The 24,467-nt window shown below is 51.3% G+C and overlaps 1 protein-coding gene across 3 annotated transcripts in view; it reads right to left on the bottom strand.

Annotated features, from left to right (window-relative positions):
* Positions 1 to 24,236, bottom strand: part of Aldh1l1 (aldehyde dehydrogenase 1 family, member L1) — a 46,493-nt gene extending 22,257 nt beyond the window's left edge. For 2 of the 3 annotated variants that reach the window (XM_063286665.1, XM_039108319.2), the window contains exons 1-13: positions 24,060 to 24,236; positions 19,596 to 19,745; positions 17,365 to 17,599; positions 16,520 to 16,685; positions 13,715 to 13,816; positions 13,009 to 13,098; positions 11,991 to 12,128; positions 9,622 to 9,747; positions 8,495 to 8,586; positions 6,208 to 6,355; positions 5,237 to 5,356; positions 4,152 to 4,279; positions 370 to 520 (exon numbers count right to left, since the gene is read on the bottom strand). In XM_063286665.1, the coding sequence (XP_063142735.1) occupies positions 370 to 520; positions 4,152 to 4,279; positions 5,237 to 5,356; positions 6,208 to 6,355; positions 8,495 to 8,586; positions 9,622 to 9,747; positions 11,991 to 12,128; positions 13,009 to 13,098; positions 13,715 to 13,816; positions 16,520 to 16,685; positions 17,365 to 17,599; positions 19,596 to 19,722 (1,623 nt within the window). In that variant the 5' untranslated portion in view covers positions 19,723 to 19,745; positions 24,060 to 24,236. The remainder of the gene's footprint in view (positions 1 to 369; positions 521 to 4,151; positions 4,280 to 5,236; positions 5,357 to 6,207; positions 6,356 to 8,494; positions 8,587 to 9,621; positions 9,748 to 11,990; positions 12,129 to 13,008; positions 13,099 to 13,714; positions 13,817 to 16,519; positions 16,686 to 17,364; positions 17,600 to 19,595; positions 19,746 to 24,059) is intronic. The other variant, NM_022547.2, reaches the window with a different exon arrangement.
* Positions 24,237 to 24,467: the final 231 nt, after the last annotated feature.

Raw genomic sequence — 24,467 nt, 5'->3', positions numbered from 1 at the left:
TGTACGTAAGACTCACCTGCTGATGTGTCACTCCCTCTTGTGATGAGTGTCCACAGACTCAAGCACAGTGGAGTCAACAGGTTGTACATGGGGATCATCCAAACCATGAGCCAAACTATACCCACTCGTCCTACAAGTTGACTCTCTCGCTATTTCTTATTGCGACAGAAAGCTGACTGGCTTGGGAGACCCTGGCACCAACCCTGCTGGACTCCCACCTGCAGAGCCTTGATTTGCCAGTGTTGTAACCCACCGCCGCGGTAGCTGTTGGGCAGTGTGCCTGGCAGGGCACCACCTTTCTGTCTCCTCCCCAGGAGCCCACTGCACACATGTGAATGCACCCATGGGAGATGGGAGCCCACACCTCACCTGGATCTTATCACACCAGCCAGCAAAGTACCGGAAGGTCTGGATGGACATGCCCACGTGCGTCTTCAGGGCCAGCGTGTAGACGGCACCTGCATCCAGGGCCTCAATGGTGGCTAGCTCTTCCTGGTGCTGCTCCATGACATCCGCCAACCTAGCCAACAGCAAGAGAGAGGCAGGAAACCGGCTTAGGCCTGGCACTGTCTTGCCTGCTCTTTCAGTGCCATTGCTTATGGAGTTGGGGACTCTGCCCTACAGGACTAGAACTGTCACTAAGACATGTTGACCTCACTCTTCTCATCTGTAAGATGAGACGATCGGTTTCTCTTCCTGGATGGGTGTGGGAATGGCATCCTCTGACCCCGCCCCTTCCTCTCCTTTCCTTCCTGGAAGACCTATGGATTGACAACTTTACAGCGTCCTCGTGAAGTTTTCCTGAAGAGGCGTTCACCTGCCTTTTGGTGATGCTGAGAGCAGAGAGGCTATTGCCCTTGGATACTATTCCTGCTTTTGGATAGCCCCCAAAGAGAGAAAGCACATCAACCCTATGGCCAGCTCAGTCCAGGAGTTCCTGAGGCTGAGGTCTGGCGGTCAAGAGATGGCCCCAGCCCTGTAAGTAGGAGAGATGTGTGGGGAAGGTGCTTTTCAGATAACCATGAATCTGCTCGTCAGCATCTGGCTACTCTGTCTGCTTCTGATGGCAGCTGTGAGCAGCCTGGAGTTAGCAATGGTGTCCCTTCACTGACAGAAGGGTCTGCTGCTAAGGGCACAGACCTCAGTCTTTCAGAGGTATCTGGGTTCAAGTTTGAATCTGGCAGGTCAGTCCCCACCCTGCCCCTGTCTGCACAGGCTTCAACTTCTCCTGACAAAGTCACTGACAACCGCAGGGCACCCCCACCATTTCCCTCTTTACCTGGGACACAACCACAATCTATGTGTGGGTGGATTGTCCTCAGGTCCCATATCAAGTTCATTTCAGGGCTCCAGCTTCTCACTCCTTGCTGATCTTGCCTGTTACTCTGGTGTCCCAGGCCTCTGACCTGGGGACCTTTGCCAGGGCCACTATACCAAGCCAGGGGCACTCTGTGGCTACTTCTTCAGAAAGACTGTCCTGCCCTCTTCAGGCCGGCTAAGCTGACATGATTGAGCACAACCATCATGGGCACACACAGCAGTGACCCTTGGAGATGTGTTTTCCACAGTCAACCTCCTCTTAGGCCTGACTTTGTTATGGTGGGCTAGCTGGGGTTATTATAACAGTGGCTACCAGGTGATGGCAGATCGTCTCATGGAATACGCTTCCAGTTTAAGGCCCAAGGGAGTCTGGATCCCAGAAACCACACAAGACAAGCTCCCAGCATGCCTGTGGTGAGGTGGGAGGCAGAAACAGGAGAGCTCCAAAGCTTGAGGGCCAGCTAGCCTGGCTTATGCAACTATGAAATAAGAGACCCTGTGTCAAACAACACAGAAGACTGGGGCTAACACTTCAGGTTGAGTTCTAATTTCTACCCAGGCACATGTCACACATGAACAAGCACATACACTAACACACATACACACAATTTTTAAGAAATGTATGGAAATGCTTTCATGTTGGAACATGTTACTTGGGGCGATCTGGACCTGCATTTCCCAGCCATGGGCATTCCCGTTAGCTGGTGTGTTCTTGCCACCTTGGAAATGAGAGATATGTTTTGCATCTACAAGAGGGGCTGTTGTGTCCCCCACACCATGGCCGAGGCTCTAGAGGCACAGGGTTTCATCTAAGCTCCTCTATAACTGAAACCTTTGGTCACAAACTCGAGCAACCAGAAATCCAAGACTTTTAGCTTATACTGTAGGGAGAGGCACCTTCCTGTAAACACATTACTAAGAGGAAGATGTGATCTAGAAAGATGTCTCAATGGCTGAAAGACCTTGCTGTGCAAGCCTGACAACCTGAGTTTGATACCTGGAACCCAGGTGCAGGAGAGAACTGACCCAGGAAAGCTATCCTCAAACTTCCACACACACACCCACACACCATCAGCATACATACACACCATTAACATACACACAGCATCAACACACACACACACACACACACACACACACACACACCATCAACACACACACCCCATCAGCACACATACACATACGCAATACACAGAGAGTACACACCATACACATACCACACACACATCACACATACACACCATCAACACACACACCCCATCAGCACACACACACTACACAGAGAGTACACACCATACACATACCATACCACACATACCACACACACCACACACACACACACACATATCACACATATCACACATACACTTGATCTTAGCCAAAAGGCCGAGAAGCGATCACACATACATACACGCAACATCAACACACACCATGAACACACACACCCTGAACACACACACACCATTAACACACATACATACACACACACCATAGATGCTATAATTATAACAGTTTTAATTATAACACTACACATCACACATAATCCATGAACAGCACCCCATCACACACATACATACGACACACACACACACCACACACCACACACTATAATTATAACAGTTTTTAAAAATCCTGATATAGTAGCCTGGGCTGGCATTTGTGTTCTCTTAGGGTCTGTATGACATCTGTCCAGGATCTTCTGGCTTTCATAGTCTCTGGTGAGAAGTCTGGTGTAATTCTGATAGGTCTGCCTTTATATGTTACTTGACCTTTTTCCCTTACTGCTTTTAATATTCTTTCTTTGTTTTGTGCATTTGGTGTTTTAACTATTATATGACGGGAGGAATTTCCTTTCTGGTCTAATCTATTTGGAGTTCTGTAGGCTTCTTGTATGTTTATGGGCATCTCTTTCTTTAGGTTAGGGAAGTTTTCTTCTATAATTTTGTTGACGGTATTTACTGGCCCTTTAAGTTGGGAATCTTCGCTCTCTTCTATACCTATTATCCTTAGGTTTGGTCTTCTCATTGTGTCCTGGATTTCCTGGATGTTTTGGGATAGGAGCTTTTTGCATTTTGCATTTTTTTTGACAGTTGTGTCAATGTTTTCTATGGTATCTTCTGCCCCTGAGATTCTCTCTTCTATCTCTTGTATTCTGTTGGTGATGCTTGCATATATGACTCCTCCTCTCTTTCCTAGGTTGTCTATCTCCAGGGTTGTCTCCCTTTGTGATTTCTTTATTGTTTCTATTTCCATTTTTAGATCCTGGATGGTTTTGTTCAATTCCTTTACCTGTTCGGTTCTGTTTTCTTATAATTCTTTAAGGGATTAAGGGGTGGGTAGATGGGTGGGTGGGAAGAAGGGGAGGGGGAAGGGATAGGAGGATTATGGATGGGAAGCCGGGAAAGGGGATAACATTTGAAAAGCAAATAAATAAAAAAATCCATTTAAAAAAAAGGAAAAAATTCCTGAAAGAGGAAGAAATGACACCGGAAGTTTCCTACGGCTGGCAGCCAGACCAAGCAGTGACAAGCAGGACCACACACACCCCCTCTTTGCTGGCACCTCAGCCTGTGGCCCCTCTGGAGCACAGCCTCACCTCTGCAGCTTCTCACTGACCCCTCTGCCTTTCCTATAAGGTTGCAGCTAGACACCTGTGAACACCTTACCTGCTTTTCCAAACTTTCTAAGCCTTATGTTGCAGTGCCCAGGCCACTCCCACTGTGGGGACCCCAGGTATAGAGGAGCCCTCTATAGGGGTCCCACCCTGCCCCTTCCTCTGCCCCTGCCCCTAGCTGAAGGTGGTGAAGGGGGCAAATGATTCCTATTCTCACCTGTACAGGAGCCGGCCCCGGTCACGAGCATTTATCTTTCCCCACAGTCCGTTCTCGAAGGCTTCCTTTGCTGCTGCCACTGCCTTGTCAACATCGCTCACCTGAGCCAGGGACACCTGGCAGATGACCTGTGGAAAGGACAGAACCATGACAGCCTTCCCTGCCTCCCTGGCTCATCCTGAGGCCACTCAGAGGCAGGCACTGAGGGAAAGTTATGTCACTGGTGGACAGAGAGGAATCAGACAGCAAAGGAAGGGTGGGGTCTTGAGGTCTCTGCTCATCCCTCTCACATTCCCACAGAGCCTGAAGGGACTGGTAGCTGCACGTGAGGGACATGGGCAGTCTAGCACTGTTGCAATGGCAGCTGAGATCTACTAGCTCAGTGAGCTGAGCCAGAAAGGCTGGACCCACGTCCCAGTCCCATTCCTGGCCTGACAGGTCCTGTGGGCCCCAGGGGCTGGGCAGAGAATCGAGATCAGCATCTCCTTGTAGGCTGCAGTGGACAGCCTTGCCCTTCCCACCCAAGGTCCCTGGCTCTATCCACGTCACACTTGCATGGTTGTCATCCTGAGGGCACTTCCCACCCTGCCAGCCCCTTGGACTTCACTTTGTCGCCTTCCCCCAGATGGCCCATTTTATGTTCTTCTACTTTCTGTGGCCCGAGTGGGTACCAGCAGATGGAAGGTCATCCTTGTGCCGGGTCTTTTCTCTGAGACCCTCATGTGTGACCTGCTGTGTGATCATACATGCATGGGGCAAGGCATGAGAGAGCCACAGTCAAGAATGTTTAGCACACACAGACTTGCTTGAGGAAGACTTGCTGATGGTGGCCTCCATACAAGGGAGATGGCTGTGGTGTTGAGGGGAGCAATGGATCTTAAGCAGCCTTGAGTAGTAAAGCAGAGTCTGGTTCCTCGGTGCCTTCCTGCCCCCTCTCTCCCCTCTCCTCATCCTCCTGCTCTATTCCTCTCCCGTGCCCTTGCATGTCTGCAGTCAAGACACACACCCCCAGGCACAGGCCCCTGGCCACTGTCCCTAGAGAAGGTTGGAGGTGGGCAGAAAGAAGGGGGCTGGGGCCTGCTCACACTTCCATCCGTTGGGTTGATGGTATTGTAGGTCTTAGAGCCCTCAGCGTCCACGAACTCGCCGCCTATGAAGAGCTGGTAGGGCATTTGGAGAGTCAGCTTGTTCACTGCCTTTTCCACCTGGGAAGGAAGGCTCAGTTACAGTGGGTCCCTCACACACAGGCACCGTGACAGACAAGAGCATGTTCAGAGACTCACAGACAAATGTGACATGCCCAGAAATCCATAAACAGACGTGTCACCACATGACAGCCAGGGTTCCAGGAGCTGCCCCTAGACAGGGGGCCCCTGAGTGGTAAGGAGGGTCAAAGTACACAGGTTCAGGTAAATGCCAGGGCTGGAGTCCCAAATCTACCAGATCCTCAGGAGACACAGGGCTAGGTGGGGGGATTCTTGGTGGTAGCTTGCTATGGGTAGCAAGGTCCTTTTACCCCCAGACATGTTGCCTGCCACTCCTACATAGACTCCTTCACCTCGCACCCAGGAGTCCCAGGTACACCAGCCAATCCTGAAATCTGTTCACTGGCTACTTGTCCACTGTCCTATGGGTGACCTGGAGTCCACCCTGGCCACCTGTACTTCCTCAGCTGTTCCAAAACATGAGGTGAACAAAGTACCCAGAACCCCCTTCTCTGCGGATGGCAGACTGGCCAGCCACCCTAAGGGAAACTGCTCAGGAACTTTCTCGTAAATGGATTTAGAGTCACCCTGGCACCTCCCCTTGCACAAGGGGAGCACACAGGGCCAACTGCCCTCCTCACTGGGAACAGAAGCTTCTCCTCTCTAACCCCTCCAGAGCTTTGACAAGTAGGACTTTCCCACACTCTGTGCACTGGGCAGCACTGTCTTCTGCAGAAAAGGTTATGGGGGGGGGCTGGTGAAACTGGAAGGTAAGAGCCAGGCTCCTGGCTTCCTGGTGTTCAGATGCCCTGTGGTGTCACCGTCATCTACAGGCCCAGGGCAGCACTCACGTAGTTAATGACACACTCGCTCTCGTCGTCCTCCCCTCTCAGCTTCCTCACTAGGAGCTGGATAAACCCCCTAAAGGTGGTGGCCATGTAAACGTCTTCATTTTCTAACTCCAGCCCGTCACACAGCTCCTTCACTTCCTCCACCAGCCTGGGGGGAGAGAAGAAGGACGGAGAGCCTGGCAGAGCCTCAGCAGGCCCTGTGTAACCCGTGTAGGAGGAGGTGGTCTGAATAATCACCTAGTGGGGCTCGTGAGCTTGGGCCTGGGGTGGGGGCCCAGGCTGTTGCTGCGGTTTGGACAGTTGCTATGTATCGTAATGCTGAATTCTGTACCCCAAGTTCTAGTTGCCTCAAGGTGAGTGAATTCTCAGGCATAGCAGTTTTTGTTGTGCAAACTTTGATTGGTTGAATAAAGATGTCTACAGCCTGTAGCTGGGCAGAAGAGAGGAAGGCAGGGCTTCAGTTGGTTTCCAGGCATAGCATCAGAGGCAGAGACCACGAGGGAGAGAGGGAGAAGGAAGAAGTCACCATGGGCTAGGTAGATGGTGAGTTCATGTCCATGAGGGCTGGCCTGTTGGAGTAGTAACAGCCCAGACGGGGCAAGTTTTATCTCGGGGTTATTGACAGGGAAGTAGATAAAGCAGCACAGAGGGTTGATATCTCCCCAGCTCTAAGGCTTATTATAAATACAAAGGTTTTGTGTCTTTTACTGGGGAGCTAAATGATCAAAGGTGGGGTTGAAACCCCCAAATAATGTTTACTAGAACAGGTTGCGGAAGCAGAAGGCCCTGGGTTCAAACTCTCTCTCTATTGGGTACTAACCAGGTACTAACCAGCAGTGTTGAAGAAATGGCTGCCTTGACTTTATCATCCACAAAACAGAACAATAACAGAACAACTCTCTCAAATTTTGCCATGACTGTATGAGGCAACACACTGAAACCAAGTATATGATAAAGGGCTTGGGTTCAGACCTCAGGAAACAAAACCCAATTAGAAGTGGGCTGAGGCCAGAGGGCTACTTTCCTGGAGCAGCAGCACAGGGCAGATAGGAACCCAGTGGAGTGCTCTATGTCGTTAGGGAGGGGAACGTGAGCAACAAGGAGCCAGGTAGACACACCTAAGAATGCTTAAAAAGACAAGGCCTGGGACAGGATGCGGCTGGGGGAGGGAAGGGATGGGATAGGGTGGTGTGGGCTGTGGTGGGGTCAGGTGTGTGGGTGAGTACTCTGTTTGCTTTAGGACTTGGGTTCCCTCCCCAGCATGGTGGATTGTTGGCTAGTTTTTGTGTTTGTTTGTTGTCAAGTTTCTGACACAAGCTACACTTGGTAGTGGTTTGAACGGGATGCACCCCCAATAGTCTCCCACTTTTGAGTACTTGGTCTCCAGTTGGGGGAGCTATTTGGGGAGGGCTAGGAAGTGTGGCCTTGTTGAAGGGAGAATGTCACTGGGGACAGGCTTTGAGCTTTCTCTGTTTCCTGTTGATGGTTTGAGATGTGAGTTCTCCACCGTTACTGCCACCACCCCTCTGTTCGGCCACCGTGGACTACCACCCCTCTGGAACTGAAGCCTAAAAGAAACCTCCATCCTGGGACTGGAGAGATGGCTCGGAGGTTAAGAGCACTGACTGCTCTTCCGAAGGTCCTGAGTTCAATTCCCAGCAACCACATGGTGGCTCACAACCATCTACAATGAGGCCAGGTGTGCCAGCAGGCGGAACACTGTAGACATAAGAAATACATCTAAAAATATGGCGTTTTATCACAGCAGTAGAAAACCGGCCAACAGTCTGGGAAGACAAATCTCAACTGGGAAGATTCCTCTATCAGATTGGCCTGGAGGCAAGTCCGTGTAGTGTTTTCTTGTTTAAAAATTGATGGGAGAGCGCCCAGCCCACCATGGTAAGTACCACCCCTGGGCAATGGTCCTGAGAGCAGGCTGAGCAAACCGTGGACAGCAGCAGTCCCACACAGCCCGAGTTCCTGCTTAGGCTTCCTTCAGTGAAGGAATATGATCCAAATAGACTCTCTCCTATGCACACTGCTTTCAGTCATGGTGTTTATTGCTACATGCGAGCCCAACTCCCTGATCTGCAGCAGCCAACATCGGCCAAGGATTAGCAGTGACAGCTAGGCCTTAGCAGCTCTTCCGGGATGAGAGGCCAGCCTGGGGGCAGATATTGAGGCCTAGCTTCTACATCTGCTGGAGGGCCCTTCTGACCTCATGAACGATGGCCTCGACGGGGCCACAGTGAATACTTGGAAGAGACCCCCTTGCCCCTGGACTTACCTCACAACATCTACAGAAGCAGCTCCTGACTTGAAGAAATCTGTAGAGTCTTCCACCTCTGGGACGTTCGGCAGGATTCGCATCCAAGAGCTCTGGAAAACAAGGCCATGAGAGGCAGAGGTGCTGGGTGAAACGCAGTGCCGTTCTCATGGCCGGCTGAGGGCTCCAGCTCTGTGGACTTCAAGGCACTGTCCCTAAGGCCCAGAGTGGGCCACAGCTCTGGTCACCGGCAGTTGTTCTCCTGTCACGTGGTTGGTCTCCCAGTATAGTGAAGGCAGTGGAAAATGGCTGGATATCAGAAAGGTTCACTCTTGGCCTTGGTGAGGCTGTCAGGGTTCCGGTGTTCCCAGCACAGGACTCACGTGACAGCATGGGATGCTCTTGGTGGTGAAGGCCAGACATAGTGAGGGCCTCAGGGACTTGTCTGCTCTGAGACACTGACTGGCTAGCACTCCTCTGACCCGGGCCCTCTGAAGAATAGCAGGACGAGCTGCTAGCCTAGTGGGTGAGGAGAGCCCAGGGCCAAGAGCCCAGCAGCCAGCACTCCTAGTGGTTGTGGTAGGATGGTTGCTCCTAACAGATACCAATAAAACAAGTTGCTCTCTGAAGTTGTCTCCTAGAGAAGTCTGTTTCTTGTTGCACTTACTACCTGGGGTTGTTCTTACCTCCCTTCACCTCTCTGGTGAGCAGCTCAGTGGGAGGGGTGGAGTGGGAATGACAGGCCATGTAGGGAAGGAGCTGGAAAGGATCTTGTTTACGAAGCTTGTGCTGGTCACCGCCTGGGTGTTACTGTATGAGTGCCCTCTCTGGGCCAATTCCAGACACACACTCATTACAGGCGATGGGGTTAAGATCCCACCTCCTTTAACTATCCCAAAGTCAAACTTCCTTTGTTAACTGTTTGGAATGAGTCCCTAGAAAAGCCATATTCAACTGACCCATATCACAGGGGCCCAGGTATAAAGGAAGAAGGGACCGGGGACGTTAGAAAGTGCCAATGCAGGACAGAGGTAATGCTGACTCTGAGACCAGTGCATAGTCCTAACCCCAGGGAATGAGAACACAGAAAACACATGTGCATTGTACTGTCTGCCCAACTGGGTGGTACCACGGAAGGTGTGTCTTACCCGCACAGCCTCCGCCGTGGCCAACTCCGCCTCTGTCAGCTCCAGGTCACTGCTAGCGGACCCCTTGAAGAACTGGGAGGCTGGCATCATCTTGCCATCTTCCAGCTGGATGTTCTTCACCAGCAACTGCAAAAGGGAGAACCTCAGTAGGACCCGAGCAGGATGGGCAGCTGAGCAGGGAATTCACACTTTCCCTCCGACCCTCACAGCCAAGAGCAAGCGGGAGCCACAGGAGATGACAGAACCGAGGCACACGGTCCTAGGCATATGGAAGAAACCACACAAATGCATGCCTATCCTTTATTCTAATTGTCCACCACCACCATACTGTGCATGCTGCTTACTTTCTAGACTCTGTGTGTGCTGTGCATGTGTGTGTGTGCAGTATGTGTGTGTGTGTGTGAGAGAGAGACAGAGAGAGAGACAGAGACAGAGACAGAGACAGAGAGACACGCCTAGGGCCTCCCTCATGTCAAGCAGGCCCTTACCACTGAGTGTCACAAGCCAAGTGCTTTCTTTTGCTGAATAATGGTGTTATTCCTACTAAAAGGACAGCTTCTCATCAGAAATAAAAAGCTTGCAGAATGACTGTGGAAGTCAACTGAGGCAACGATGGATCGTTAGTCATGGGATCACTCCCAGAAGCCCACGGCAACATCCGGAGGACAATCGGCTGTCTGAGATTCCGGTGGAGAGAGGAAAGGATACAAGGAGAGGCCAGTAAGCCTCATCTGCATCCTTGTGGTCGGCACTCCATGCAGAGTTTGTGGAGCGTGTGCAGTTGGGGCAGAGTCACCCTTATCAACGGAGACACACCAGCCTGGTGCTAGCTCACCCAGAATCATTTATCTTGTCTCTGCCCAACCTTCTAACATTTATCAGACAATTATTCATGAGCAGACAGGGTTCAGGTAACTCATACAATACATTACAAAATATGAGGTACATGTAAGAATATTCCAGAGTCATAACAAGGGCTGAACACGGTGTCTAAAGCACCAACCCAGTTGCCTTTGAAGATATTCTAGAACTTTCGGCAAGCAGAAGCCAGCTAGACCCAGCAGACAAGCCTGAATCGTGTTTCCCAAAAGTCCCTATGCTCTGCTGATTGTACGGCTGCAGGGGCAGAGGCAGCCAGGGCCCTGGGAAACCTGCCCCTCCTGAACGTTAACCAGCCTCCAGCTGCTGCAAGGAACTGGCCGCTGGCAGCCTCCTGCACACTCCCCTCCTTGCTGCACCTGATGGGAAAGCACCTGTGGCCAGAGAGGCCGAGGGCTCCACATTATTCCAAGGACAAGAACAGCAGATGCTGACCCGTGTGCACATGTGCAGGGTAGAGGCAAAGTCAATGGATCCTCAGAGACACCTGGACCAGACAACCTCAGTCTTTACCTCAAGACTTTGCTCTGCACTCACAGCCTCATGGGAATTTTCCCCCAGAGTGCTTCTGAATACTCATTTGGGAGAGATTTCCCCTAGCAGATGCTATTTCTAGGGACCTCAGCGACAGACAGATAGAGTCAATCAGCACACTGCTTTATGCACATCAAAATGCCTACCCAGTGTTAAATGGCAGCTGTTAGACGGCCTTGGCCTCTCATATTACAGCATGAGAATACTGAGAGACAGCCTTGTCAGTCAGCACAACTCTCCACACTCCACCCTAGCCACAGTCACACAGTCAAGGATGCAAAGTGTTAGAGACCTGCCTCTCCCCACAACTGTGAAACGGTTCTCAGAGTGGAGTCTCAGGGCCACAGCAGCCTTGGAGCCAGAATTTCTTAGGGTCTGAAGCCCAGCTCTGACACTGACTAGCTTGAGCAATCTTGGGCTACTTTTTAAGTATTGTCATTGCGGTTTGCTCCTCTGAAATATGCAAATGATGTCTATAATTATTTCATAGGGTTGTCTGGAGAATGAAGTGGAATGCCTGTTTGTTGTTTTTAAATAGTGGTTGGTGCCTAAGTACACTCCATTCAATTCAGCTGCTATTCTGATATAAGAAGTCCAGTAATATCTACCAGAGCCCAGCAGCTGCCTGTACTAAGTCTCTATGCCATCCCCATTCAGAGAGAGGGAATCTGAGGCCTAGGGATTTAAGGACATGGCTTTGATGACTTTAAATCCTAGGCCAGGGCTACTGGTAAGGACTTCTGTCACACAGGGTATCCATCCTGTCAGAGAAAATGCAGCCCTGCCCCGCACAGCCTGTGCTCAGGTGGCAGGTTCTTCCTTGACTACTGATTCTGTCTGTCTCTTCAAGGGCACCCAAGGTCTCCCTGTAGGGCCTGAGATCAAGGGCAGCAGTGCGGGTGACTTTGAACCTATGACACAGGTCGGTGGCTCAGAGCAGTGTGTTGTTACCTTACCATTCTATCGTCATTCCCAAAGAGGATGAGTCCTGCTTTGGTGACCACGCCTGGACGATGGGCTCCTGGGATGGGTAAAGCTTCTCCCTGGGTTGACAGTCCTGAAGTGTTGAGTGTCGAGTTGAAAAATGTCAGCTTCTATAGAGGGAGAGAAGCCAAGAGACAACAGGTAAGATGAGGCCCTGCTACCTGCAGCCCAGCTGAAGTGTCACAGGGCTGAGAAGGCCAAGTGGTATGGGGGCTAGGTGACACTAGAGTGTGCAAGGCTGAGTCGGCCTGAGACCAGCCTTCGGGGGAACAGGAGAGACCTGGAGGAGCTGTAACCTACACACAAGGCTGAAGCAGACCCAGACCCAGTCTTTGGGACCACAGATGAGAACCAGAAGATCTGAGGACCTGGATACCTCAAGCCTTGGATATCCTTGAGAACTTTACAGTGACTCAGAGCCTTAGACCTCAGGGGCATAGAACCCTCCTGCCAAGAAAGTCTTCTCAAGGTACACCACAAAGCCACAGACACTTGGTTGCTGCTGGCCACGGCTGCAGATGAACCAGCCAGAGCAGAGGGTCAGGTGTCAGTGCTTCTGCATAGTCCGTTTACGGTGAGCTGAGGGTCAGGGGACTAGACAGCAGACTGTATAGACACCAGGCAGACTCTGAGGGGTGCACAAACCTTGCACCTCTCTATCATAAGTCCAGCGGCTGCCTAGTCCCAGCTCAAAGCAAGTTGCCGCTCCCCTGGGGCAAAGTCAGAGCATCTGAGAGTATAGGGACAAGGCTCAAACTAAGCAAATTCAGCAGGGTCCCAGATTGCAGTAGGTTCCTGGGGCCACCAGTTGGCAGCAGACATCTTACTTTTAGCTCTGAGTGGTGCAGGATCTCCTAGGGGGCATCTGGGAAAAGGTAGAATCAGGGCTGCAGAATTTATCAAGCATTTTCAACCTAGTGGGTGGTTTTCAAGGTTGCATGAGGGGGCCACACAGCTCTCCTGCTGAATACCAACCTCACGGGAACCTACCTGCCCACAAGCCTCTGTCCAGGCACCTGGCACCTTGTCATTCCCACGGATCCAGTTGTGAATGGCCTCTGCTGGCTGGTCCCAATTGATCTGTAGGATCCAAGATGTATCCTCAGCTAGTCTCTCCGAGTCCTGAAGACTGCTGCACAGTGGGTCTAGCCTTGCAGGTAGGACCTGGGTTTCCTCCTAGACGTGTGTCTGAGTGCAGAGTGGGTGCCCTGGTTTGGGGCTGTGACCCAAGTTCTCTCTCTGCAGAGCCTATAGAATGGTTTTGGGAAGAGGCTACTCTACTGTCGTCAAGGTGGCTGAGGCCCGAGTCCCCAGGAAGAGTGAATTGGCACATCCTGTAGGGCCCTATGCACTATCTTTATGTATACAGGGCTCATGCAGACCTCCTTACAGAGATAATCAGTCCCAAGTAGAGGCAGCCATGGGGCAACTACCCACTGCTGCTCCTAGAAACCTTTCAATGTCCTGGAGAGTCTAGCACTAAACCTTATATATGCCATAGCTCTAGTTATTCTCCCTCCCCAGAGTGATGCCTGCTCCTTCTACTTAAAGAGAAGCAGGAAGAACATGATCTCTGTGCTGCAACCCCTCCCCCAATACTGTTTCTATAATGTCAGCTGACCTTGCTTCCCTGAGCTGCTACTGCACTCCAGCCACTCCTCACAGGTAGTGTTGGGTAGTTGGGTTTGGAACTCACCTTGGCTGTCTCCTTCTTCTGAATGCCCTCATAGGTGGCTCCTTCCTCAGACTGGGGGCAGCGGGGGGCTGTACCCTCTGCGATCAGTCGCACAGCCTGAACCTGCAAGGAGACTCTACGGTCAGCTTCCCCAGTGGCAGGGTCTCACCCACATCCAGCCCTGGTCCTCACCCTGTAGGCACCTGAGAAAACTACAGCATTGGCACAGGATATGGGTGACAGGATTTGGGGAGAGTGGAATGACACACAGACCGTCAGCATCCCATCATGGCCTTAGATTATACAGACTTTCTAGATCTCTAGGGGAGGAAACTGCAGACACCATCAGGGATAACAGACATACAAGTCTACGAATCGCCCTCTGGAACCTTCTTAAAGGAGAATAGCTCTCAAGCCCGGAGGTGGGCTTGGGCGTTTGTAGCAACGCAACTTTTCTGGGGTCTGAACCAGGAGTGAAAAAGAAGGCTGAAACCCACCCTGAGGGAAGGAGGACCCGAAGGAGATATTGTTGACAAGAAATAGAGTGGCGTGGGGCTAGAGAGGTGGTTCAGCAGTTAAGGGCACTGCCATTCTCGTGAGAAGAGTTGGTTGGGTTCCGTTTCCAGCACTCATGTGGCAGCTCACTACCTCCTATAACTACTTCCATTGGCTCTGATGCCCTCTTATTTCATGACACACATGTATAAATGCAGTAAATGCTCACACGTGTTAAATAATACGTAGAAAGAAAAGAAACAGGGTATCAGAACTGTAATGCAGGGAGGGTTGCCTTTTGGAATTCACTAGAGTGATAAACTCAGGCTGTGTTTGTACAATCCTGTACACTGTACAATAGCCAGGAACTTTTCAAAGGTAGGTGTGTGTGTGTGTGTGTGTGTGTGTGTGTGTGTGTGTGTGTGTGTGTTATAACGCAGGGATGAAACCTGGGGCCTCCCCGATACAAAGTAATTACTATACTACAGAGCTATATCCCATTCACAAATTCCTAAATGGAAATTATTTATAATTAATTTAAATATACACATGTGACCAGTGGTTGCCATGGATACCCCATCTCTAATGGCCATGTGAGCTATTTGCTATGGAATGTGAAGTCCTCTCCTCTCAGGTTAAGGTAGCTTCGCTTCAAAACTACTGTTTACCACAAAGAGAACATTAAAGGCAAAAAAGTCAGCTGATGTGAAAATGGACTGAGGCTTGTAGAGGTCTGGTGACTAACACCTTGCTCACTGCCACATGACAAGGCTCTTTGTCTGCAAACTTCCTGGTCTGATTATCAAGGGCTTTGGTCCTCTTTCACTAGTCTCCCCTCCCCTTCAGGAACAACAGCAGCTTGCACACACACACAGGGTCAGTAGGACCTCTGAGGGGGCAATGGCTAAAAGGCACCCATGTGCTTCCTGTCTCTCCACAGCCCTGCCCTGTGGAGAGTCTGGGGCAACACTGCAATTGAGTGGCTATCTTTTCTGATTGATCACAACAAGATGTATATCACTGAGGCAGCCAGTCAGTATAAGAGGCGGAGGTCCTTGTGTTCACAGATAAGGACTAGGGAAATCAGGAATGGTAAATAAGCAGGGTTAGCCTGGAGTTATGGCATATGTCTTTGGTCCCAGCCCTCAGAGGCAGGAGCAAGTGGATCTCTTGAGCTCTAGGCCAGTCTGCTCTATAGAGCCAATTCCAGGACAGCCAGAGCTACAGAGAGAAACCCTGCCTCTAAAACCAAACCAAACCAACCAACAAACAAAACACAAAAACAAAACAACAACAACAACAAAAACCATGCAGTTGTCTCTTCAAACAGAGAGATGTGTAATAACCGGTTGTCTGCCCAGAAGGCTGGGAAAGGACATGGCTAATAGCCTGGTGACATTTGTGCTATACTATCTGCGTGGCTGAGACCACACCACAGTTCCCCCGAGCCTTATCATGAACTTGTTTTCCTCAGTCGATCTACAGAACCTCTTTATGGAAGGCATCCCATGTGTTTTTCAAAGTAGGGGTTCGTTGCAGTCATGTCTTAAGCTTTATTGTACGCACAGGATTGAGTTAATTATCACCAGGAAATCTTTTTTTCTCCAAATTGTGCTGTTCTTAAACATGCCTAAAATAAACTTGAAGTGTGAACCAACACTAGCTACTGAGTCATATTGAACCAAATTTCCTTCTTGCCTCTCTTGGATCAACACTCTGCAGGCAGTGATGTTTGGAGAGTCCCCCCCCTACAAATCAGAGTACTCCTGTTGCTCCAGCCAGCAACTGAGTCAGTATAATCACATGACCCCAGGGTGTCCAATCAGAGTCTTCCTTGATCTTTCAGCCCCATATCTTGGAGAAATGGAGTTTGTTACCCCAAGCATGGACTAAGGAACGGATAGCTTAGACATAGGAGTCAAAGATCTTTCATGTTATGCAGGATATCTGACCTGAGGATGTGACTGGAATTAAACAGAAAAGGACCAAATTGAGATGTGAGGACCCAAAGGTTCAGAGGCTTTTGGGTTCAAGCACACCTGGTCCACCCTGTGTCTAGACTTGTCTAGTCACTGACTCCAACCAAAAATGTCCTTTCTGGCTAACTCCCTCTTGAGTTGGGCTCCGCCCACTCTGCCCACAGTTCCTTCATGTTCATTGTCTCATCCTTTTGGGATCCTAAAGAATGAGTACCCTCTTCCACATGCCCTGAAATTGGGGGTGGGCGCCTGACCAGTGGGGATCAGGGAGGGCAGCGGAGCCAAGAATCCAGAGGCCGTGTGAGGGCATGCATGTGAAAGGAGGGCAGGCGTGGCCAGCCCTCAGCCTTACCATCCCTTTGATGCCCTCTGGGAAGAGGAAACGATTGTACAGCGTGCTCACGGTGTCATCTGGAAGCACCTCACACTCCTTCTGCAGCAGAAGGTCACCAGTGTCCAGGCCATCATCAGCCCAGAAGATGGTGAAGCCTCCTTTCTTATCTCCATGAATGAGGGTCCTGGAAGACAGGAGGAAAATGTCAGTCTGATAGAAACTCTTACGGAGGACACCCTGGGAGCTGCTCCCTGGCCCCTGCCACTCTTAGGAAGGCTACCTCCTCTTGTAGGAGGGATGACACCTGCTCCTATGGAAAGGGAAGAAAGGAAACAGTGTTTATCATCACCAACCATGCCAGTTACATGCCAAAAGCATCCTGCCTTAGGTAACAGCCCCTAAGACAGGTGGGATGAGGACACAGCAGCCCTGCTCTCTGCAGCCCCCAGAACATCCTAGGACAGCCCCCTTGCACCCTCTGTCCTGCTGCAGGTGCGATACCAGCAAAGCTCTGTTCCTGCTGCTACAAAGTCTGTTGGGGTTTGTTTGTTTTGTTTTTTGTTTTTATTTTTTGAGACAGGGTTTCTCAGTACAGCCCTTGCCATCCCGGAACTAACTCTGTAAACCAGGCTATTCTCAAACTCAGAGATCCTCCTGCCTCTACCTCCCCAGTGCTGGCATTAAAAGTGTGCACCACCACCTGGCAAGCATGCTGTCTTAACATTCCCCTGTTGCGGTTCAGGGAGACACACGGCAGCACAGGGTAGATTCTATCTGCACAGCGCACTTGACTGCCCCAGAGAGATGTTTCAGGCTGAGGGAAGGTGACAGACCAGGCAGATTGGGGGTGGGGACCATCTTACCAGTTGATGGCCGAAGCCCCTCGATGCCTGGGTAGCAGGGATGGATGGTAGATGATGGAGCCGTGCCTGGGGGCATTAATGACCTCCATGGGTATGAACTGGCTGCAGAAGGGAAGCACATTGAGCTCTGCACCCAGAGCCTGGTATTTGGCCACCACCTCGGGCAGAGCCTGTCCCCGAGCACGCCACCGAGGAAACTTGAACACGGGCACGCCATCCTTCTCAGCCTCCAGGCCTGTGGAGAGAGCAGGTGAGCAATCTTCCTCTCTGTTCTACCCATACTCCGTCAGCTGTCTCTACCCAGAGAAGTGGCTGCAGGTTCATTCTTGGTGCCCTATCCAGTTCCCACTGTCCATCAAAATTCTGCTAGGCTGTGGGTGGGGTTAGCCACGGGTGAGTACTGGGCAATGACTTTCCCACCTGGATGTTGCCTGCTGTGAGCACTAAGGCCTCTAAATGCCTCCCCTGCTCAGATCTCACAGGTTTCCCCGTAGTCTGTCTCCTTACAGTCCTTTCCAGAGGCCAATCTATGCCCAACGCCATGTCTTCCTCCTCTCCCCCACCGTCTCTATGTTCCCTTTCTTCCTTTTCCATTACCTCTCCACCCTCTGGGTGTCAGCTGTACCAGGAGGAGGTGAAGAGGCCAGAGAGAAGACAAGAAGGGCGAGGAAAGGGTTTGATCCTTCCGGTGGGGACCCTGCCCACCACCCTAGCTGGATGCCTCACCCCAGCTACAGGAGTTCCTTCTCAGAGAAGGAACAGCTAAATTCCTGTTTCCTGTATGCAGACCTGGCCCCAGTGTGAACACTGTGTTCCTCCCACCTGCAGCCTAGAGGCCCAGCTCCAGCTTACAGGGCTCCTCCTGCCTCCTTACAGGCCATTTCCTGTCAACAGCATCTACTCCTCAAGTGAGGGGTGGCAGCAGCCTTGGGAGGTACAATCCTCACCATAAGGGCTCTCTTGGGCCGGCCACTCTTCAGTACTTCTAAACGTCCTCAGAGATTCTCTTGGGAGCACTCCTGGTGTGGTGTCCTCCCTTGACTGGCCTGACCCTGCTCTCTGTCCTCAACTCTGCCACTATGACCTGATCTGAGGGCTAATCTACATCATCAATGTCACCAGGTTTGGAATCAGTAGGAGGGTGCTGCCAAGGTGTTCACTAAAAAGGGGAGAGTCCCTGAGATGTGGATGATGACATCCCATGTCCTGAGGTACCAGGGTAAATAAAAAGGAGGAAAGAGGAAGCCATCTGAGGACCAGGACAAATCTCTGCTTCACAGTGTGACCAGCTGCGATGAGACTGGAGACTGGGTCTGACTACTTCCAAAGCAGCCACACTGTGGCCAGCGAGACACTCCTGCAGGCCGTCCAAGGTCAAGGCCAAGCAATGGTCCCAACAGGGCCTGGGCTGGTGCTGGGAGCAGGAACTGTCTGGTCACCGCTAGTGTCTGTTTGCAGAGCTCAGACGGTGGGGTCATGTATATCATGCTGTGGTCAGGTGCATGGCTGATACCTGGCAAGCATCATCAGAGTCCAGGGGTCGGACTGTGGCTACTTGCTCTGCCCCGCATCTGGCTGGTCCCACAAAGCCACCTTCCTACTCTCCACCTCCCATCCTTAGGCTGTGCCCGACAGTACTCCTCCATCAGGCCTGAGAAGGGTCTGTTTATCACATCCCAGCATTCTGGGTGCTTGGCTCCTGTTCCAAGGTAAGGGTCCAGAACTGTGATTCTCAGGTGGCTCCCCGTCAATGAGGTAGAGACACTCAGAAGATGCTTAAAGGGAAACCTCTCAGCTCCACCCACTCTGCTGTGCCAGGAACCCTTGAGTAGACTGAGCACTCAGGGCTAACAGAGCCCCAGAGATGGTGACACCACCACGTCCACCTTAGTGAATGACAACCCCAGGTATCCACTCCTAGGAGCCCTTCAGAACGTAGATGCTTGGGTCAGAGAAGTTAAGAGAAATACGTGGGACAAGCTGGGCTTCTCTATGGCCATCGATCAGGATACAGATCCCACCCCATAGTCACTTTATTCTAGGACAGTCCAGCAGCCACTTGGCATCAGGGTGGACTCAGGATGGAAGGTGTGTAAGTGTCCTCTAGCAAGGGCTGTGCCATAAGACCCCAGACTTTACCCACCAGCTCACTGTGGTGCCTCTGCCCCAACAGGTGGATTTCCTTCCACCCTCCTCCCTGCCCCTTTCCTGCCTCCTCCCTGCTTACTCACCCAGGGGGTCTGCTTTCCCATCCTTGTCTGGGATTGTGAACACACCCACCACCTCGTGGCCCTCCTTCCTCAGCTGGCAGTAAACCTCCTGGCCAAACAGGCTCTGTCCGATTACTGCAATCTTCATGGCAACAGTGGGTTGGAAGGTACCTGTTGAAGGAGCAGCAGGAGAGTTAGAAAGGACTCTCTGGAGTCGGTGGGGGGACTGCCCAGGCTCCAAGGGGTACTTGCTGCTGTACTGGTCATCCATGGGGCTCCACGAATAGCAGGATGCCTTTGGGAGATTGCCACTGTGCAAGGGACAGGGGTAACCCTGACCTCTGTGACTGTGAAGACTGATGATGGCTGTTGGATCAGACAGCGACTGTAGCCTTAGAGGGCTCCCTTCATTAATCCCTGCAAATTGTCATAAATCTGGTGCAAGTCCTCAGAGACATTTCAAAACATCCACTGGAAGCCTCTGTTCCCTTGCTGTTAATAAAAGCCTCCACACTTCTCTTGAGGCTACGTCTGGCTTATTGCACCAGGCCCAGAAGCCATAAGAGAGACAAAGAAAAGGGAGCTCTGCTTAGCATCAGCCTCCAGAGCACAGGGTGACTGAGTTGGGAGGAGGGCTAGTGGAAAAGGCTGAAGAGAGGGGGCCATTGGAGTGAAGCAGCAGTCAGTGCGAATGGCTGCTAAGTTCGGCATCTTCCTATAAAGCCTGAGGTACTCTCTGGTGTCTTTTCTTAAACTGTCCATTTACCACATACGCCCAGTTTAGGGAAAGGACCGAAGCAGTGCATACCTCACACACTCAGAATTGCAGACACCACAGGTGTGAAGCAGCGTCATGAATTCCCACATGCATAGCATGCTGCTGCATGGGCACCCTGAAACGCCTGGGGCACCCCGAAACGCCTGGGGCTCTTTCAGCACAGAGCAGCGATGCCTGACTGCCTTGGGAGCTGCAGTTGAGAAAACACCTCCATCACATCAGGGTGTAGCCAAGCCTATGAGGCATTTTCTTAATTAGCGATTGGCATAGGAGGGCCCAGCTCGTTGTGGGTGGCATCCTGGGCAGGTGCTCCTGGGTTCTTTAAGAAAACAGGCTGAGAAAGCCACATGGAGTGATCCTCAATGACCTCTGCATCAGCTCTGGCCTCCAGGCTCCTGCCATGTTTGAGTTCCTGACTTCCATTGACATGAACTGTGGTGTGGAAGCACAAGTCAAATAAACCCTTTCCTCCCCGAGTTGCTATTGGTCATGGTGTTTCCTCACAGCATTGCAAACCCTAACTAGGATGCGCTCTCATCAGCCTCTCTTCAAACGGACAGAAGACGAATGCCCACCTAAAGCCCCACGTGCAAACACCACCAGCAGCATTACTTAGAACTGTCCAATCCTGGAAGCAGCTATGACACCGGTTAGTGAGTGAATGGGAAGATGAACAAAAGCCTGTGGTGTGGAGGGTCAGCCCGATCGAGAGGACTTGTGCTGGGAAGTGGTGAGAAGACACTCGGGGCACGTAGGTGCAGACTGCTGAGTGAGAGACGCTCATCTGCACAGGCGCCGTCGTCCACTATGACCACAATCCCACAGCACTCTGAAGAGCCACCCCAGGGAACGGGAGACAGTGCAAAGGTCAGTGGTTTCCGGGTGGAGGGAGGGTGGTGGGTAGAGAACGCTCGTGGGATCGAAGACCACAAGGGTGGATATCCGTCCTTACACACCGCCCAAACCCAAAGAACACACAAGCAGCCCACTGCAGAGGGTGGATTTGAGGTCACCACACTGCACTGGCATCGGCTCGCACAGCACGGTAAATGTTTAACAGGAGAAGGCATGGACAGAGGGAACATATGGGAACCCAATTCTGCCCTCATGTTTCTCCATAAACGTAAAACAAATTCTGAGGGTTGATTATTAATTTAAAGAAACAATAGAGCTCTCTGGCCTACATTTTGCTCAAAAAAGGTCCAACTGGGTTAAAAGTAAATATTTTTTTACAACAAAGGCAAGAAGAAAATATAGTAAGGTGGGAGCTGACAGAACGTCTGTCTGGCATGCATGAAGTCTCACTGTCAGCTCCACAGAAACCAAGTGTACTGGTGCAGGCTGTTAGCACAGCTCTCAGGAGGCGGATGCAGGAGGAAGGGAGGTCAAGGTCATTCTCAGCTACATAGAGGGTTTGGGGGCAGCCTGAGCTACATGAAGCCCTGTCTCAAAAATAGAGGAGGAAGAGGAGAAGGGAGAGGAGGGGGAAGAGGGGAGGGAGAAGAGGGAGAGAGAGAACAGCGGACTAGAAATTGGACATGACAAAATGTCACATATAAAGCAATTTACTAAGAGGAAAAACTTACAGCCAATAGGCATACTTATATTCAAATCACAACCGATTAGAACAATGCAGTGTCAAACATGTTCCCTTGTAAAATTTACAGGTACTGACAATAATGATACCCAGTGCTGGCAAGGTTTTGGGAAAACAGTACGTGGGCACAAATTCTCTGCAGGGGGCATGAAAAACTGCTCAGTCCTGACTTATTATCTCCCTTATAAACTATAGGAGGACCAGAGGTCAAGAGGTGGGTTTGCACTGTGGTGAACTGCAGTCTGTAGGCCATGCCATCTGGACGTAGCAAACTGTTGCTGGCTGGGGATGTGTGAGCCAACATGTTCCAGCATGTTCCAGCTCATTGTAATTTTCTCAAGCAGTAATGTGCATGGTATGGTATGATATGTCTGTGGTATGGTGTGTGTGTCTTGTGTGTCTGTGGTATGGTGTATATGTGTGTGTGTGTGTGTGTGTGTGTGTCTATGGTATGGTGTGTCCATGTGTGTGTCTGTGTGTCTGTTTGTATGTGGTATGGTGTGTGCATGTGTGTGTGTGGTATGGTGTGTGTGTGTGTGTGTGTCTGTGGTATGGTGTGTGTGTGTGTGTGTGTCTTGTGTGTCTGTGGTATGGTGTGTGTGTGTGTGTGTGTGTGTGTGTGTCTATGGTATGGTGTGTCCATGTGTGTGTCTGTGTGTCTGTTTGTATGTGGTATGGTGTGTGCATGTGTGTGTGTGTGTGTGTGTGTCTGTGGTATGGTGTGTGTGTGTGTCTGTTTGTATGTGGTATGGTATGTGCATGTGTGTGTATGTGCATGTGCGTGTGTGTGTGTGTGTGTGTGTGTGTGTGTGTGGTATGGTGCGTGTGTGCTCTGTGTATTTGTTGCCTTCTTTCAAGGGAGTTTCAGTGCGTAGCCCAGGCTGCCCTTGAAATTCCCATCCTCCCACTTGATCTGGGATTTCAGATCTGTGCTGCCTTCCCTGCCTCCCTCCCCTGTGAACGTTTGTTTTTTACAGAAAGAGTAAAGGCGAAAAACACAAGCAAACAAAAACAAAAACAAACCCCATTTTTAGATGCAAAGGGGCAGTCAGGATAGCTTCAGATGGGCCATTACCACAGTTCGGGGACAGGAAGGAACAGGGAGCGAGGTCTGTCACTTAAAGCTAGCTTTGGCCACACAGATAGCAGATGAGGGTCTGGAGAGCCTACTGAGCCCATGGGGTGCAGACTCCAGCCCTGTCTTCTTGTCATGGGGCACACCCAGGGGCTGTGTAGCCTCGGGCCTTCAGGGACTCAGAGTGCTCCTGCTCAGTAGGTCCCCTCTTCCAGCCCCTGGGTCAGGACAGTAGCACAGTGGCAGGAGCCCTCTGTTCTATAGCTTGCTGCAGTCCCAGGCTGGGAGCAGACCTGGTGATAGTCAGTGTTCACCCCAAGGCCAGGCATTCTCCTAGCTTACAAGGGACCCCTTTCCATAACTGCTCAAGGCTGATCTTCTCCTATGATAGCCTATTTGTCCTGGCTCCAGGTAGAGGGTGGATATGTCCCCCAAGGGGGTCAAGAAGATCAGACACTTCCATGATCCTGGGGTGTGGCTACAGGGCAAAGTAGAGCCACCCAGCTCTCAAGCCTGCAAGGCCTAAGTGAACTGACACCCTCCCTGCTTCTCCAGTGCCCCTGTAAAATGAGTGTGCTGTCTCCTGGGCATGCGTGCTGTCTCCTGGGCATGACAGAGCTAGACAGAGAATAGGTTGCAACACTCACCACCAGCTGCCTACAACCAGAATTCTCCAGAAGCCTCAGGGGCGGTGCGCTGTTAGCCACCATATCTCCACATTTTACAGACCAGAAAGCCAAGATTCGGCTGCGCTTAAGACAATTCCCAGGACACGAGCCTGTTGTTATGGTACACGCCTTTAATTCCAGCACTCCGGAGACCCAGCAGACAAATTTCTGAGTTTGAGGCCAGCCTGGTCTACAGAGCTTGTTCCAGGACAGCCGAGATTACTCAGGGAAAACCTCCCTCAAGGTGGAGCAGGAGGGGAGAAGGCAGGAACTATAGTTCCCAGGGCAGGAGTTATGGTTCCAAGGTTCAGCGCCTGCGAGAGGCTCTGGGTGCTTCTCTCAAAAACAAAAGCAAAAAGAAACTTACCCAAGGTCAAAGACAGGAAGTAGAGAAAACAGGGTCACCGGCCCAGAACCCTGGACTTGCAATCCAGAAGTACCTGCTAGGTGCGAGGGTCAGTCAGCCCTTTGAGAGTCAGCACAGGAACCGCGAGCTCCCAGACGGGGGCAGAAGCTCCGGTCTTATGCAGAGAGGGTTGGGGTCAATGCTCCTCCTCCAAGCAAAGGGGCGGACCCCAGGGGCCCGCCCAGCCCAGATATCTCCAATCACAGGAGGCCCTCTGGCCAGGCCCCCAGAAATGACCAATCAGGAGATCCTTTCCCAGTCCCTTGTATGGGGTGAGGGATTTGGGAAGTGGACTAGCAGAACCGAGCACAGGCCGGCAGTCCGTTTGCAGGTACCTTGCTCCCGAGAGGGCCCTGGCTTTCCCTTCTG

This window comes from Rattus norvegicus, chromosome 4 (assembly GCF_036323735.1).
Source record: "Rattus norvegicus strain BN/NHsdMcwi chromosome 4, GRCr8, whole genome shotgun sequence".
Lineage (NCBI taxonomy): Eukaryota > Metazoa > Chordata > Mammalia > Rodentia > Muridae > Rattus > Rattus norvegicus.
Note: the sequence above shows the minus strand (reverse complement) of the source record. Positions and strands in the feature narration are given on the sequence as shown.